Source organism: Aquarana catesbeiana, linkage group LG08 (genome assembly GCF_042186555.1).
Source record: "Aquarana catesbeiana isolate 2022-GZ linkage group LG08, ASM4218655v1, whole genome shotgun sequence".
In the NCBI taxonomy this organism is placed as follows: domain Eukaryota; kingdom Metazoa; phylum Chordata; class Amphibia; order Anura; family Ranidae; genus Aquarana; species Aquarana catesbeiana.
In genome coordinates, this window is record NC_133331.1 from 138,915,311 (window position 1) to 138,929,272 (window position 13,962).

General features: G+C 39.9%; 1 protein-coding gene across 4 annotated transcripts in view; it reads left to right on the forward strand.

Moving 5' to 3' along the window:
• Positions 1-13,962, forward strand: part of MYPN (myopalladin) — a 290,321-nt gene that overhangs the window by 240,156 nt on the left and 36,203 nt on the right. For all 4 annotated transcript variants that reach the window (XM_073596444.1, XM_073596445.1, XM_073596446.1 and 1 more), the window contains one exon: positions 911-1,414. In XM_073596444.1, coding sequence (XP_073452545.1) covers positions 911-1,414 — 504 coding nt within the window. The remainder of the gene's footprint in view (positions 1-910; positions 1,415-13,962) is intronic.

The window sequence follows — 13,962 nt, forward strand, 5'->3', positions numbered from 1 at the left end:
TAATGTATATACAGTATCTATTTGGGTACACAAAGTCATGTGTGATAACAAAATGTAACTTGAACTATGACCACTTTAGAAACCATAAAATGCCCTAATTTTAAAATGAATAAAACAAAGTTACTATAGGGCTAAAACAAAAATGTGAAAACTATTATTTTTTTAGTGTTTTCAATTAAAGGATATCTAAACCTCAAAACAAACAGATGTGATGGCTGCATTGTTTTCTTTCAAGCATTTGTTTTTAGCTTTTTTTTTCACCTGGTGATTTTGGCAGTAAAACACTTCCTCTTCAAGGATAATAATTTCTCAACCTTCTGTATCAGGGCAACAAAAACAAAATAGGACTATGGAAACCAACCCCACCTATATTGTCCAAAACATAGAAGGGTGTAGTAATTTAGTCAATGTAATTAATAACATTTGGCAGAGGTTACAGGAAGTTATCTGCTCATAAGATTTCCAAGAAGATCAACAGGTATATATTTTTTTTTCAAATTATCATACAGATGTAACAAAACACTTTGAAAGGTATATCCAACATGTGCCCCAATAAATACCCACATAAGAGAAGTTTATTGTTACATACACTTTAAAAGTTGTGACTGAACAAACGTCATCTTTGTTCTTCCAAAACACTCAATGAAATCTCTAAGCCACCATTACCACTCTATGTCCCATAGATTTTTCACACATCACTGCCTACTGGGCCCATGAATTTAATGCTGCTGGGTGATAAAGAGAATAGTGTTGATTTACTAAAGAGAATAGAATGTTCTCTATGTAAAATAAACATTTACTTACAAAAGCTAAGACGTATTCTCCTCAGAACAGATGTAATAATTAGTATCTTCTTATAAGTGTTACCCAAGTAAGAGTTTGCTAACAAATATCAATGTGTATTTTACAGAGATCCGATGAAATTACAACAGCTACATAATCAGGTTATCAACGAGCAGCAATTTCAACCTTCAACCTCCAATTCCACAGCAAGAGATGTCCCACTGAATACAGCTGTCCCAAATTCTGGATCACCTTACATGTTTGCTCGTCCTCAGCAGCAAATTTCAAGTCAAGATCTAGTAAATGTATACCCACTGCTTACAGCTAACACTGTTGCACCTACAAGGCCATGGACAGCTGCCACTCAGAATACCACCAGCACTTATCCTGAGTTTGCAACATTTTTGTCCTCTACTCGGCAATCTCCATTCAATGCTACAGATTCAACATTATCTTCACCACCTTCTACACTGCCAAGCAAGAATCAATTCCAAGCACAGACTGTATTACAAAATCCTGTATCTCCTCCACGAATTCAAAACCCCGTTGCCTTTCTTAGTTCTGTTCTTCCTTCATTACCTCCAACACCAGTTCCAACAAATTCAATGGGCCTGCCAAAGAGTTCTTCCATGTAAGTAGTCACGGTCATTTCTCACATATAAAATCATTATCTTGTTAATATCTGCCAATTGATAGATGGGGTTGGATTTCAATGGGACATATATATTTGCAGCTGTTAAAGTGGTTGTAACCCTAAAAATAAATACAAAGATCCTGTTCTTTTAAGGCATGATCTATAGCACAGTGCTTGTGCCATGTAATTTGCCCCTTCCTATTTTGCAATATACCTGGTTGATCCTGCCTGTTCCTGTATCCACCTGTCTGTGCACTGCTGACCACAGTAATCATGGTTGCTGAGATATAATACCGTGGTCAGTTTACATGCCTCCATCAGCCTGCTCCTCTCCCCCTCCCTCCTTGCCTGTCAGCATGAGAGCGACTCTCCTCCCTGCCCCTACCACCGCTATTCAGCTGCAATATGCAGCAAAAATACATGTACCCCCTCCAGATTATGCTGGCATTAATACACATCATACTACAGTGTATGTGGGTTTTTTTTAATGAAAAGGCTAAATACCTTTTCCAACACCCGCGGCTGTGCGGTCACGTGGCTTCCCTCGGAATGGCCGGCTGACGTCACAGGGGAATCTCAGCCCCTCCTCCCGCTTCTCTCCATAGTTCGGGGAGGAAGAGCGGAGGGGGATAACCTGACCGCACAGCTGTGGTGTAAGAAAAGGAATTTAGCCTTTTCATGTTAAAAAAAACACATACACAGTACTTAATGCCAGCATAATCCAGAGGTGATACCAGTCACTATGTGACTTTACAAACACTTTAATGTCAATGGGATAGATATAATGTCATAAAGGATAAGAGCGTGATGTAGTTGTTTTCACTTATAAAATTCCTTTTGCATTTTGAAGGTAAATATAAGTTGTCCATTTTATTCTTAGGGTTTATTTAGCTGTTTGTATGGGTTTTAGCTGTATTGCAGTAGTGCAATGAGGTTCACTGATAAGATAGGCTCAGTTTGATCACACTCAGAAATGTGGGATAGTTTTCTTCATATGATGTGACAGTTTGAATTCAAAGTCTAGCACAGGGAGATTGAGGGAACTGTATGTAGAAAGATGGCCAAAGCCATTTAGAACAACGAAACGTTCACTAACTTTGGAACACATAACTACAGCTGTCCAAAATTCTCACGCAGGTTAAAATGATTTTTCAAATGACAATGACTTCCCAATTGGCTGTTCACTTAGCAATCGGTTGTTTCACGTTCCAAAGTGAATGTTATTAAATGAACATGATTTTTATATGGAAGTAAACACTGCTTCATCTTATTCGCAAAACTCAGTGAACATTCACTTTTATAATCTTTTTTTGAAAATTATTTTAATTAAAGGTTTTTCTCATAGAGAAAAAAAGAATACAAACTCGGAACATAGTAAACATTCAGCACTACAATTTAACAGCACCAGTGTACAATGCAGCTCCCAGACCAAATAAAAGAAAACGTCAGAGATCCTTCCAGAGAGAAATCATAGCAAGGAAAGAAAGGGGTACACACAATACATATTCATTATATGCAGCACAATATCCACCCCTGCTGTACCAGGGGAAGTTATAGGTTCCCATCCAGGCTTACACAAGCCTCACTGCTCACCAAATATGACAACCATCAACCAGGAGGCAGTTAATCTGATGCTGTTGAGCTGTTTTCTATCCAACCACCCCACACCTTTTTAAACTTATCAGGTACCCCTCTGTTGAGATATGTGGCTTCATACATCGGTAGAGCCTTATTAATCAATGCCTTCCAGGCCATAATGGTAGGGGCCGACAGTTTCTTCCATGATAAGATAATCACTTTGCGGGCATAGTACAAGAGCAATGTGAGCAAAGTACAGATCACATTTTTGGGTGCTAATGTGTCCACCAAGCCCAACAGACAGACTTCTATAGATGGTGCAATGGTGATCGTAGTGACCGACCTAACACAGTCCAGCACCCCCACCCAGAACTGCCGGATGTGCAGGCAAAGCCAGAAGATGTGCAAAAAATCTGCCCCAGGTGGATCACACCTCCAACAGTTCAACATGTGCGCAGGGAAAATCCTTGTTAGTTTAGCAGGGGTGTAGTATATCCTATGAAGGAACTTGAACTGTATCAAGTGATCACGCGCCGACACCAGTCTGGCAAACGTGGTTCCTCTATACATTATCCCAATCATCTTTGTAAAGCTGTGAGAACTCCGACATACATGCAGCACGACAGGATGCTAGAGCCTTTGTAGTATCTATGAATAATTCCTTGTAGATAGTAGACAAGGCTTTAGGTAGGTCTTTATCCCTGAGCAGCGATTCCAGTTCGCCAGCCTGCACATCCAGAGTGGAGGACCCAAATTGGGCAGAAAAAGCATGTCTGAACTGGAGGAAAGGAAACAGATGCGAGCTGGGGAGCTGGTACTTACTTCTGATAATAAACGATAAAAAAGCTAAGGTGATCAAATTGTGATATATCGTGATATATGAAAGACTGCAGCAGCTGTGCAAAGGTGCTACAACCTTAAACAGTGAAAAGAATATAAACATCGCTGGCAGAAAAAAATTAATTACTCTGAACAATTCTGAGACATAATAACTAGTGCTGTGTGAATTAAGCTTATATAAAACTTATACACGTGAGATACACACAATCTATAAAGTGCTTAGTGCTCATAAAATACATTGAATAAAGTGCAGCGGTGCTCCAAACTTATTAGGTGCCACACTCCCCCTTCGGTAACCCCACTCACCAAAAATAATGGACCCTCAGGTTTGCAGTCTGGGGTCGAAATAGGTTGTGATCTAATGATTTGGGGTATGAGGCATGGTTGCTCTGAGGCTTCTCCAGAAGGAAATCTTAAAACAGAGAGGATTCACCACACTCCATAGATGGGAAAACAGAGAGGAAACTCATAGTGAAATATCGCTAAAATAAAATGCAAAGCGCAAGCTAGCTACCACTACAGGATAGCCGGCATCAGTTTGAAATCATCTGAGTTTGCCGCCAGTTGGCGTGCATTCCATGGAGGCGGAAATTGCGTCAATGGTTTAGCGTGAACCGGAAGTACGTCGGCAGGTTTCGCCCCTCTTCCAGGGCGTCATCAAAGGACATCACTTCCGGTTCCATGCAATCAATCTATACCCGAGGAGCAGTACCTCCTCCCTCATAGAGAAAAAGTAGTGACCAATTACGATCAGTGTAAGATACACCAACTTCCTTCTCAATAACATCACTTCCTGTTGCCAGCTACATAGAAAAACTTTAATATAGATAAAAGCCACAATGGTGGAGCAATATTGTTTGATAAAACATATTACAATGAATAATGCTATGAATGCCATAATATCCAATAAATACTATAAAATGTAGGAAAATAATATTAAAAAATGCGAACAGAGAGATATATGAATAAGAAAATAAAAAAATAAAAATGAAAATAAAATAAAACAAAATAAAATAAAAACAAAGATAAAATAAAAATGAAAAATAAAATGCAAAAAAAATAAAATAAAATAAAAATAAACATAGAATGGAGTTGGAATTGGCGAGGGGATCAGCACAAAAGATATTTTCTACCAATTGAACAGGAAACAGTTGAGATCCAGCTCTATATTTAAGTCATGGGGACTCATGGTAGGAAGCTTTTAGATCCATTGAGTCTCATTCTGTGAGATAGCCTTCTTGAGGTTGGATCCCAGAAATTTATAGTCACCAAATGGTGAATTTCCTGGATCTTACCATATTGAAAGAAAATGGAAAACTATTAACTCTTTCTTCAAAGATGTTGACAGAAATGGATATATTCCATTAGGCAGTTGCCATCACCCTTGGTGATTAGGTGGTATTCCAAAAAGCCAGATGTTAAGGGTAAGAAGGAATTCCAATAAAAAAGAAGACTATGACATAAAAGAAGAATTGATTTTGGAAAGATTTCAAGAAAAGGGGATATGATTTGAAAGATCTAAAAAGAATGAAAGAAACTATTGGAGAGGTGGATAGGGAATCGTTATTCAAAAGTAAAGTTAACAAGAAGAAAGAGTATGGTGTGGCTTTTCTAACTGGGTATACTAGACAATATATATAATTTGAAAAGATAATTAGAGAACATTGGCCCTTGTTATTGAAAGATAGAGAGCACATAATGTTATCAATCCCCCCAAAAAGTTATTTACTTTTTTGGACCAAGCTGTTTTTTTCAGTTGTGGCAAATGTGTGATCTGTAGAACTTCCAAGCACAGGAAAAGGAAAACTACCTATTTCAGTTCCTACTCTCAGGGTAGGTCGTTTGAAATAAAAAAATGTATTACCTGTGGGACCACACATGTCGCCTACCTTTTGTCCTGTCCTTGTGGTCTCCAGTATGTGGGGAGGATCACAAGGAAATTGGAGATAAGGCTAAGGGAGCATGTTAACAGAATTTAAAAGGGTTACAAGCATCACAGTTTGTCTAACCAACTTAGATTGTTCCACAACAAAGATCCAAGTGGTCTTACATTCTGCGGGATAGATAAAGTAGAGGAGCATTGGAGGGGATCCAATCTCAAGAAGGCTATCTCACAGAATGATACCCAATGGATCCATAGGCTTCGTACCATGAGTCCCCATGACTTAAATATAGAGCTGGATCTCAACTGTTTCCTGTCCAATTGGTAGAAAATATCTTTTGTTCTGATCTCCTCGCCAATTCCAACCCCATTCTATGTTTATTTTTATTTTATTTTATTTTTATTTTTATTGTTACTCTTAATTTTAATTTAATTTTATTTTTATGTTTATTTTTATTCTATTTTATTTTATTTTATTTTTCGTTTGGGTGTATTTGTATTTTCATTTTATTTTTTAATTTTTATTTTATTTTTGTTTTTATTTTTATTTAATTTTATTTAATTTTTTTTAATTTTTATTTTCATTTTCATTTTTTTCTTTTCTTATTCTTATCTCTCTCTGTTTGCATTTTTTAATATTATTTTCTTACATTTTATAGTATTTATTGGATATTATGTAATTCATAGCATTATTCATTGTAATATGTTTTGTCAAACAATATTGCTCCGCCATTATGGCTTTTATCTATATTAAAGTTTTTCTATATATCTGGCAACAGGAAGTGATGTTATTGAGAAGGAAGTTGGTGTATCTTACACTGATTGTAATTGGTCACTACTTTTTCTCTATGAGGGAGGACGGACTGCTCCTCAGGTATAAATTGCATGGAACCGGAAGTGATGTCCTTTGATGACGCACTAGAGGAAGGGCAAAACACGTTGATGTACTTCTCTGGTTCACGCTAAACCATTGACCCAATTTCCGCCTCCGTGGAACGCGACCAGCGGCAGACCCGGATGATTTCCTGTAGTGGCCCCTAGCTTGCGCTTTGCACTTTATTTTAGCGGTATTTCACTATGAGTTTCCTCTCTGTTTTCCCATCTATGGCGAATCCTCTCTGTTTTAAGATTTCCTTCTGGAGAAGCCTCTGAGCAACCATTCCTCATACCCCAGATCATTAGATCACAGCCTATTTCGACCCCAGACTGCAAAGCTGAGGATCCATTATTTTTGGTGAGTGGGGTCACTGAAGGGGGAGTGTGGCACCTAACAAGTTTGGAGCACTGCTGCACTTTATTCAATGTATTTTATGAGCACTAAACACTTTATAGATTGTGTGTATCTCATGTGTATACGTTTTAGATAAGTTTAAGCAGGGCTTTTTTTGAGGGGGAACTTGGTGGAACTCAGTTCCACCACCTCTGGCTCAGACACTTTGGTGCCTGCTCACCTCAATCACTTGTAATCACAGAAGTCTGGTTTCTGTGTTTACAAGTGACAGCTCTGCACTCTGTATGTAATGCAATCCTGGTAAATAATGCCCCTTTAAGACCCTCCTACTGTTTTTGTAAAATTTGACTGAACACACCCACTATTTGTTGTGATTTGGAGGGTGTGTGTAGAGAGAGGGGTTTTGTGTGGTCGTGTTTAAGTTCCAGCACCTACTGTTTGAGAAAAAAAGCCCTGGGTTTAAGTCACACAGCACTAGTTATTATGTCTCTGAATTGTTCAGAGTAATTAATTTTTTTCTGCCAGCAGTACTTACTTCTGAGCACATCAAATGTCAACAACACCCCATTTCCAACCACTGCACCCACTGTTTTTATCCCATATCTAGTCCAGATGATTGGATCTGGATACACAAAAAAGTGAGATAAGCTTGGATTACGCCACAGAGGAGTATAAGGTGACACTACTCTACCCTGAAGTTCAGCCCTTCTAGTCAAGGCCCACGATCTCATGACTGAAAGCATGGACCTTTCTAATCTTTAAGCCTTTGGTACCTCCACCCCATTGTGAACAATTTATTAAGTATCATCAAATTGTATCTATATACTTTTTTTAGTTTTAATAGAGTGGAGAAAGGCTAAAAACCCTGTCAGGGTTAACTGCTATCCAGGGCTCCGTAATGAGGGTTACACGCGCTTCATTTTTTTATCCAATTGATGTGTGTTTTCGATCATTATGACTGAATCAGCCAACAATCAAATAGCCATAACTTCCCTTCCGATAAATTTTGACTCAATTTTGATCAAATTCAATCAAACTTAGTCGACTGGCCAAAAAATTATGGATTGTTTTGCATCAGTTGGCATCACTGAGATACTTTGTTCATGAATACAATCTTATTTCTTCAGTTGTTCTAATTACGAGATTACGTGGAAGAAAAAGAGATGTGAAGGTTAATTTTTGTTCAGAAGTTATTTTTGCTATCAATTTGAAATCCACTTACTTGTCCACCTCAACCTTCCAATGCCTAAAAGCACTACTTTCGTCTTGGTCTTACAGCATTAATAAGAAGAATTATTGCCATAAAAATGACAATTTTACTGAAGCTTCTACACCTTCCTGCCCCATATCTTCCTATGCCCTCAGATTATTTCAGAACTATGTTTTGCGATTTGCCTGAGCTGACAAAAAGCCATAAGTCTCAAACATACTATTTTCATACATAAGAAATAAGGGGGCTTGGGTTTCCTAAATTTCACCAAATACTTCCTAGTTGTCCAGATTATTCCATTGATCTCTCTTTATACCGAGTAACATCCTCTCTTATGGTTCGATTTGGAAGCACTTTACTGCTGTCTGATCTCTCTCCGATTGCTCACATAACTCCCTTCAAAATTCATATCTATAAGCCCTCTAATGAGCCACAAACTCAGAGCCTAAGCCTCCACTAAGTACTCCAGCATTCTAATTTCACCACACCTGCCCTTTCTCCATCTTTTAGGTAACCCACTATACTTCCCAGGGCTAGTATCACCCAGTGTATTTCACTGGTGACTCTGTCACAAATTCTATAACCTCTACTCTTTCATCAACAGTCACACTGTTTACGCCTGGGCAGAAATCAGGGACAAGTATCAGGCTCCGTCTCCTGAACTTTTTACTAACTAAGCATTGGCTAAAAACTGTACTTTCTAATAAAGACCTGACACCCTGACTCTCAATATTTGAGCACATTTGCCATCGCATACCTCTTTTTCCCAGACTTATTTCCACTATCTCCTCACAAATGAATGACCTCCAAAGTCCTAACAGTCACGCTTTCATTTCTAAATGGGAACAGAAACTTAAAAGGGCCAGAGATAAGGAAGACTGGACACAAATCTGGTCCACGTTAACCTTATGCTCCATCAATAAACTTAAATTTGTATCATCCCGATATGGTATATGGAGCTCTGAAGAAGAGGGGATACCCCTCAAAACACGTCCGTTTTAATTTGGACTTTCATCTCACCCAAGTATACTGGCTAGTAGATCTTGCTGGATGATGCACATGATGGACTTTTTATTATCTGCTTGATTTTACCACTCGTTTATGAGTATGCAATTTTACCTTTAAATACATTTCAGTGTTATAAAGGTAATGCGCAAGGCTGGTGCGCCCTCTGTCCTTGTTTTCTTTTAGAGTTTCTTCTGGGTTCCCCCGACCTGGTGAGAGTGGCAGCACAGCTGATGCGGGGGCGTGATTTGTGGAGATCTTCTTCCCCATTTACCCTAAGGCAATCTTTTTAGCGCAGTAGCATTTGTTTCTTTTTGTATTGAGATGGTATATGGTCCTGTATCATTTAGCACACCTCTACTCATCTTCCTCCATCGCCTGCTTCAGAGGCTGCTCTGTTCCTGTGGATGTTCTCCATATATTGTGGACTTGCCCTGTGCTTTCCAGGCTCTGGAAGAAAGTTCTTAAACTCTTACAATCATTGCTGACATATAAATAAAAAGTAATGATGCGCTAAAGTGTGCTAGATGTGCCCCTGTTGTGACACAAACAATTGTGCATAAAATGTGTGTGGAAGTGTATACCACACTAAATATTGTGAAAAAAATTAAATAAACATAATCGCAAAAAGCTGATAAATATTAAGTGCATAAGCAAATACTGCAAGTCTGAAACCACATTTGCTTTAGATATACATCATAAGTGCAAACAGATACCAAAAAGTGCCATGTGTCAAACAAACTGTAAAGTGCTTAGTGCCACACAATTAATATAAATGAATATACACAATAGTCCTAATTGAACTACATAAATATATACTGAGCATGTATAAAGTCCTGCACATAGATAATAAAGTGCTTATGTGTGATCTTCAATGGTGGCATATTCAAACGTGCTTAATATCTCCACGTGCCACAGGCCATGCAATGGTGCAATACAGGTGACCTTCCAAGGTAATGCGCTCACCTCAGAGTATGTGATTAAGTCACTAAACAAAGTCAGAGAACGCTTTTGAGCCACCCCAGGCTCTGTGCAGATCACAGGCTCCAGCACGGGAACAGTCAGTGAATAAGAAGAAATAACCATATAGCGTAATAACGCTTTAAATTATTTATTCCAAAACCAGATAAAACACTCCCCCAAATGGGGTACTCACATTTTCAGGGTGTGTCAGTGCACCACTCTAAAGCAAGCATGTAAATAGGTGAAGCAGTGAGGATATGGCATCTGTCCCAACACCAGCAGCGACCACTGCCTAACATTCCGTCCTGGCCCCTCCCCTACGCGTCTTCGACACAGGGCATAGTGTCATCATCAGGGGGAATTCCAGGACGGAGTGTTAGGCAGCGGTCGCTGCTGGTGTTGGGACGGACGCCATATCCTCACTGCTTCACCTATTTATATGCTTGCTTTAGAGTGGTGCACTGACCCACCCTGAAAATGTGAGTACCCCATTTGGGGGAGTGTTTTATCTGGTTTTGGAATAAATCATTTAAAACGTTATTACGCTATATGGTTCTTTCTTCTTATCCATTGACTGTTCCCATGCTGGAGCCTGTGATCCTGTGATCTGCACAGAGCCCGGTGTGGCTCAAAAGCGTTCTCTGGCTTTGTTTAGCGACTTAGTCACATACTCTGAGGTGAGCGCATTACCTTGGGGGGTCACCTGTATTGCACCATCGCATGACCTGTGGCACAATTTTTGTGTCACAATAGGGGCACATCTAGCACACCTTAGCGCATCATTACTTTTTATTTATTTGCTATCTACACGCAATACGAGACGTGTTTCATGCATGCGGCTGAGTAGTGCTTAAATTTAGCACTGGGTTCAGTGTGGCTCGTAGGATTTTTTCTTTTATTAATCATTGCTGACATGTTCCTTCCCTAGAAACCCTTGGCACGTCTTACTACATTTAAAGCCGAAGGTCTCACGAGATCTCAATTTAAATTGGTAACGTACATTTTACTGACAGCTAAACAAACTATAGCAAGAGCTTGGAAACAGCTAATTGTTTCTTTCACAGAGGTCTGTCATCACATAGACACCGTTTTCTTCAATGAAAAGCTTGCTAACTTCCTCCTTGATAAGCTTAAGAAATTCCTAAAAATATATACCCCGTGGATACAACACACCCACCCCTCTATGTCTGTAAAACGTTACACAGAGCTGTAAGCATCAAAGCTCTGGAGCTCTGACTAGGGTGCCATGGGTTGCAGGAAATAAAATTGGTTGATTCCCCCATTAACACAGTTAGTGTTGATGGGGGAATCCCTCCAGTGGAGACATTATTTTCTCCCAGTTGGAAGGCAGGGGAAGCCGTCCCTGCCAGGAGAACACAGTGATTAGTGCGAGTGGCTATAGCAGCCACTCGCAATAATCACATGTAAAATCTGACAGGCTTGTTGTACCCAAGTTGATCAATCGATCAACTTGAGTGCATTCAGTCTGCCCTTAAACGGTTCGAATCTTGGGCGGTTCCCGCTGAACCAGCCTAGATTCGAACCATCTATGGCCGGCTTAACAAAGCATTGGATAGCAGTAAACCTGACTAATGCTTCCCAATTCTAAAAAAACAAAAAAAGTTTTGGCTATAAATAAATTTTAAATATGCAGATGATCCTTAAAACAGACTCATCCTTCTCTCGCTTTAATGCACTTTACTTTAACCCACTTTTCCCATCCTGAACATAGACGCCCACTTTCCCCCTTTGATCACCCTAAATAACAGAACATGGGCAAACTATTGTCTGACTATACTCTTCAAACTACAAACACAAATGCACACAAATGTTATTTTTTAGTCTTTAAAACACAGCATCTTGCCTCATGGGTATACAAAAATTGATAATATAAGGACACCAAATAAACTGCATTATAATTTATATGAGAATGTAACTTTTTTGTTATCAAGGTTGATTGTGTAATATTACTTCATCAGAATAATCCTACAAAATCCAATAGTGTTATCTAGCTTGTTTTATACCCCAGTTTGTTTCTCTTTTCCCTGCTATGCAAAAAACAGAAAATTGTTACCAATACTTACCGTAATTTTCCTTTCCTGGCCGGACCTCACATCAGCACACCTGGTTTTACTCCTCCTATGAACCCTCAGGGCCACCTTTACCCTAGAACATAAAAAGAGAGCCCCACCCTTCCCCCTTCCCTCCCTCTTGTTCTTCTATATTTAGCAGCGACAGGCCACTTAGGGAGGGAAGCAAAGTTGTGCTGATATGAGGACCTGCCAGGAAAGGAAAAATATGATAAGTATTGGTAATAATTTTCCATTTTCCTGACCAGCCTCACATTAGCACACCTGGGATCTAACTTGGCTATCTAGGGCAGGATAATCAAATAAATTAACAATCCTTCTTAATGCTTCATGAATAGACTTTATTTTGACTGAAAAGGTCAACATCACTGCTGTTCCAAATCTAGTTGTACTAGTTGACATTACCCTTCGTTTATAGTGTCTGGCCAAGGTCGCACAGGAACTCCAGCTGGCCATTCTGCATATTTCTTCCACCAACACTCTGGTAAGTACTGCCCATGAGGCTGCCACCCCTCTTGTTGAGTGAGCTTGTAACCTGTGGAAGAGCCCTCTTGCTTGTACGCCAGGCTAATTTTCCTGGTGATCCAAGTTGATATGATCTTTGCCAATGCTGCCTCCTCTCTCTTAGGTCCCGATGGTAAAATTAATAGACTTTTGGATCACGTATCTGTTGGGCACGCAGTAGGTACGTTGTAAATAAGTTGACCAGTGGTCTAAGGTCTAGCTCATCTGTTTGTGCCGGTGGCTGTTTGAAACTTGGTACGATTGACTACTAATTTATGTGAAACTCAGAGGTTACCTTGGAGGTTAAGGCTAGTGAGGGCCTCAGAATAACCTTATCCACCAGAATAATGCAGGTTTTTGCAAGATAGGGCTGCTAGTTCTGACACCCTTTTGGTTGACGTAATGGCTGTAAGAGAGGTTAATTTAGCTGTTAGAAACCACAATAGACATGTCTCTGTGGGAACGAATGGAGGTTGTTAGCAAAGCCTTTAGTACTGTGCCGAAGATCCAGGTTGGGAAGAGCTTCCTCCTACAAGGTCGTATTCTCATTGTCGCCCTGAGAAATTTTCTTATTAAGGGCTCTTCTGCCCACTTGCGGCCTGTGAATGCTGACAATGCTGACACCTGTACCTTAATCATATTGTAGGCCAAGCCCATCTCTAGAGCTGATTGCAAAAAATCTAGCATATTTGTGATCCCTGCAGTTGTTAGAGAGAAACCTCATTCTCCAGCAAAGAATAAAAATTGTCCCCTAATTCTGGAATATGTGGTGTTCAATGTGGCTTTCCTTGCCTTCAATAGTGTGGTAATTTGGTTAATTCAAGAGCCAGGCCGCTAATTGCAGCCTCCCTGGATTCAGATGGGTCCACTGGCCTGCTTCAGTAGGTCTCTCTTCAGGGGCAGTGATTTTGTTGGGTTTAACGCCATCTGTAATAGTCTTCGAGGTTAGAAGGGTAGTATCAGGATGGCATGTGTCACTTCTTTCAAAGTCTTCAATAATGTCTTCAAGATTAGAGGAACAGGAGGGAAGATCTCCTGGGCTGAGGGACGTGTCCCGCGACAGGGTGTCCGGTGACCTCCACCATGCAAGGTTCTGGTGGATTCGTGTTGGCAAACGGATCCTCTGCTCTAGGGATGCGCCATTCCACTAGCATGAGAAAGATATCTGAAAAGCTCTTGCGTGAAACTTCGCCCAGGGTACTGCGGGCTTTGCTTCCGTAAACATCCCCAGGAGTGTCATGC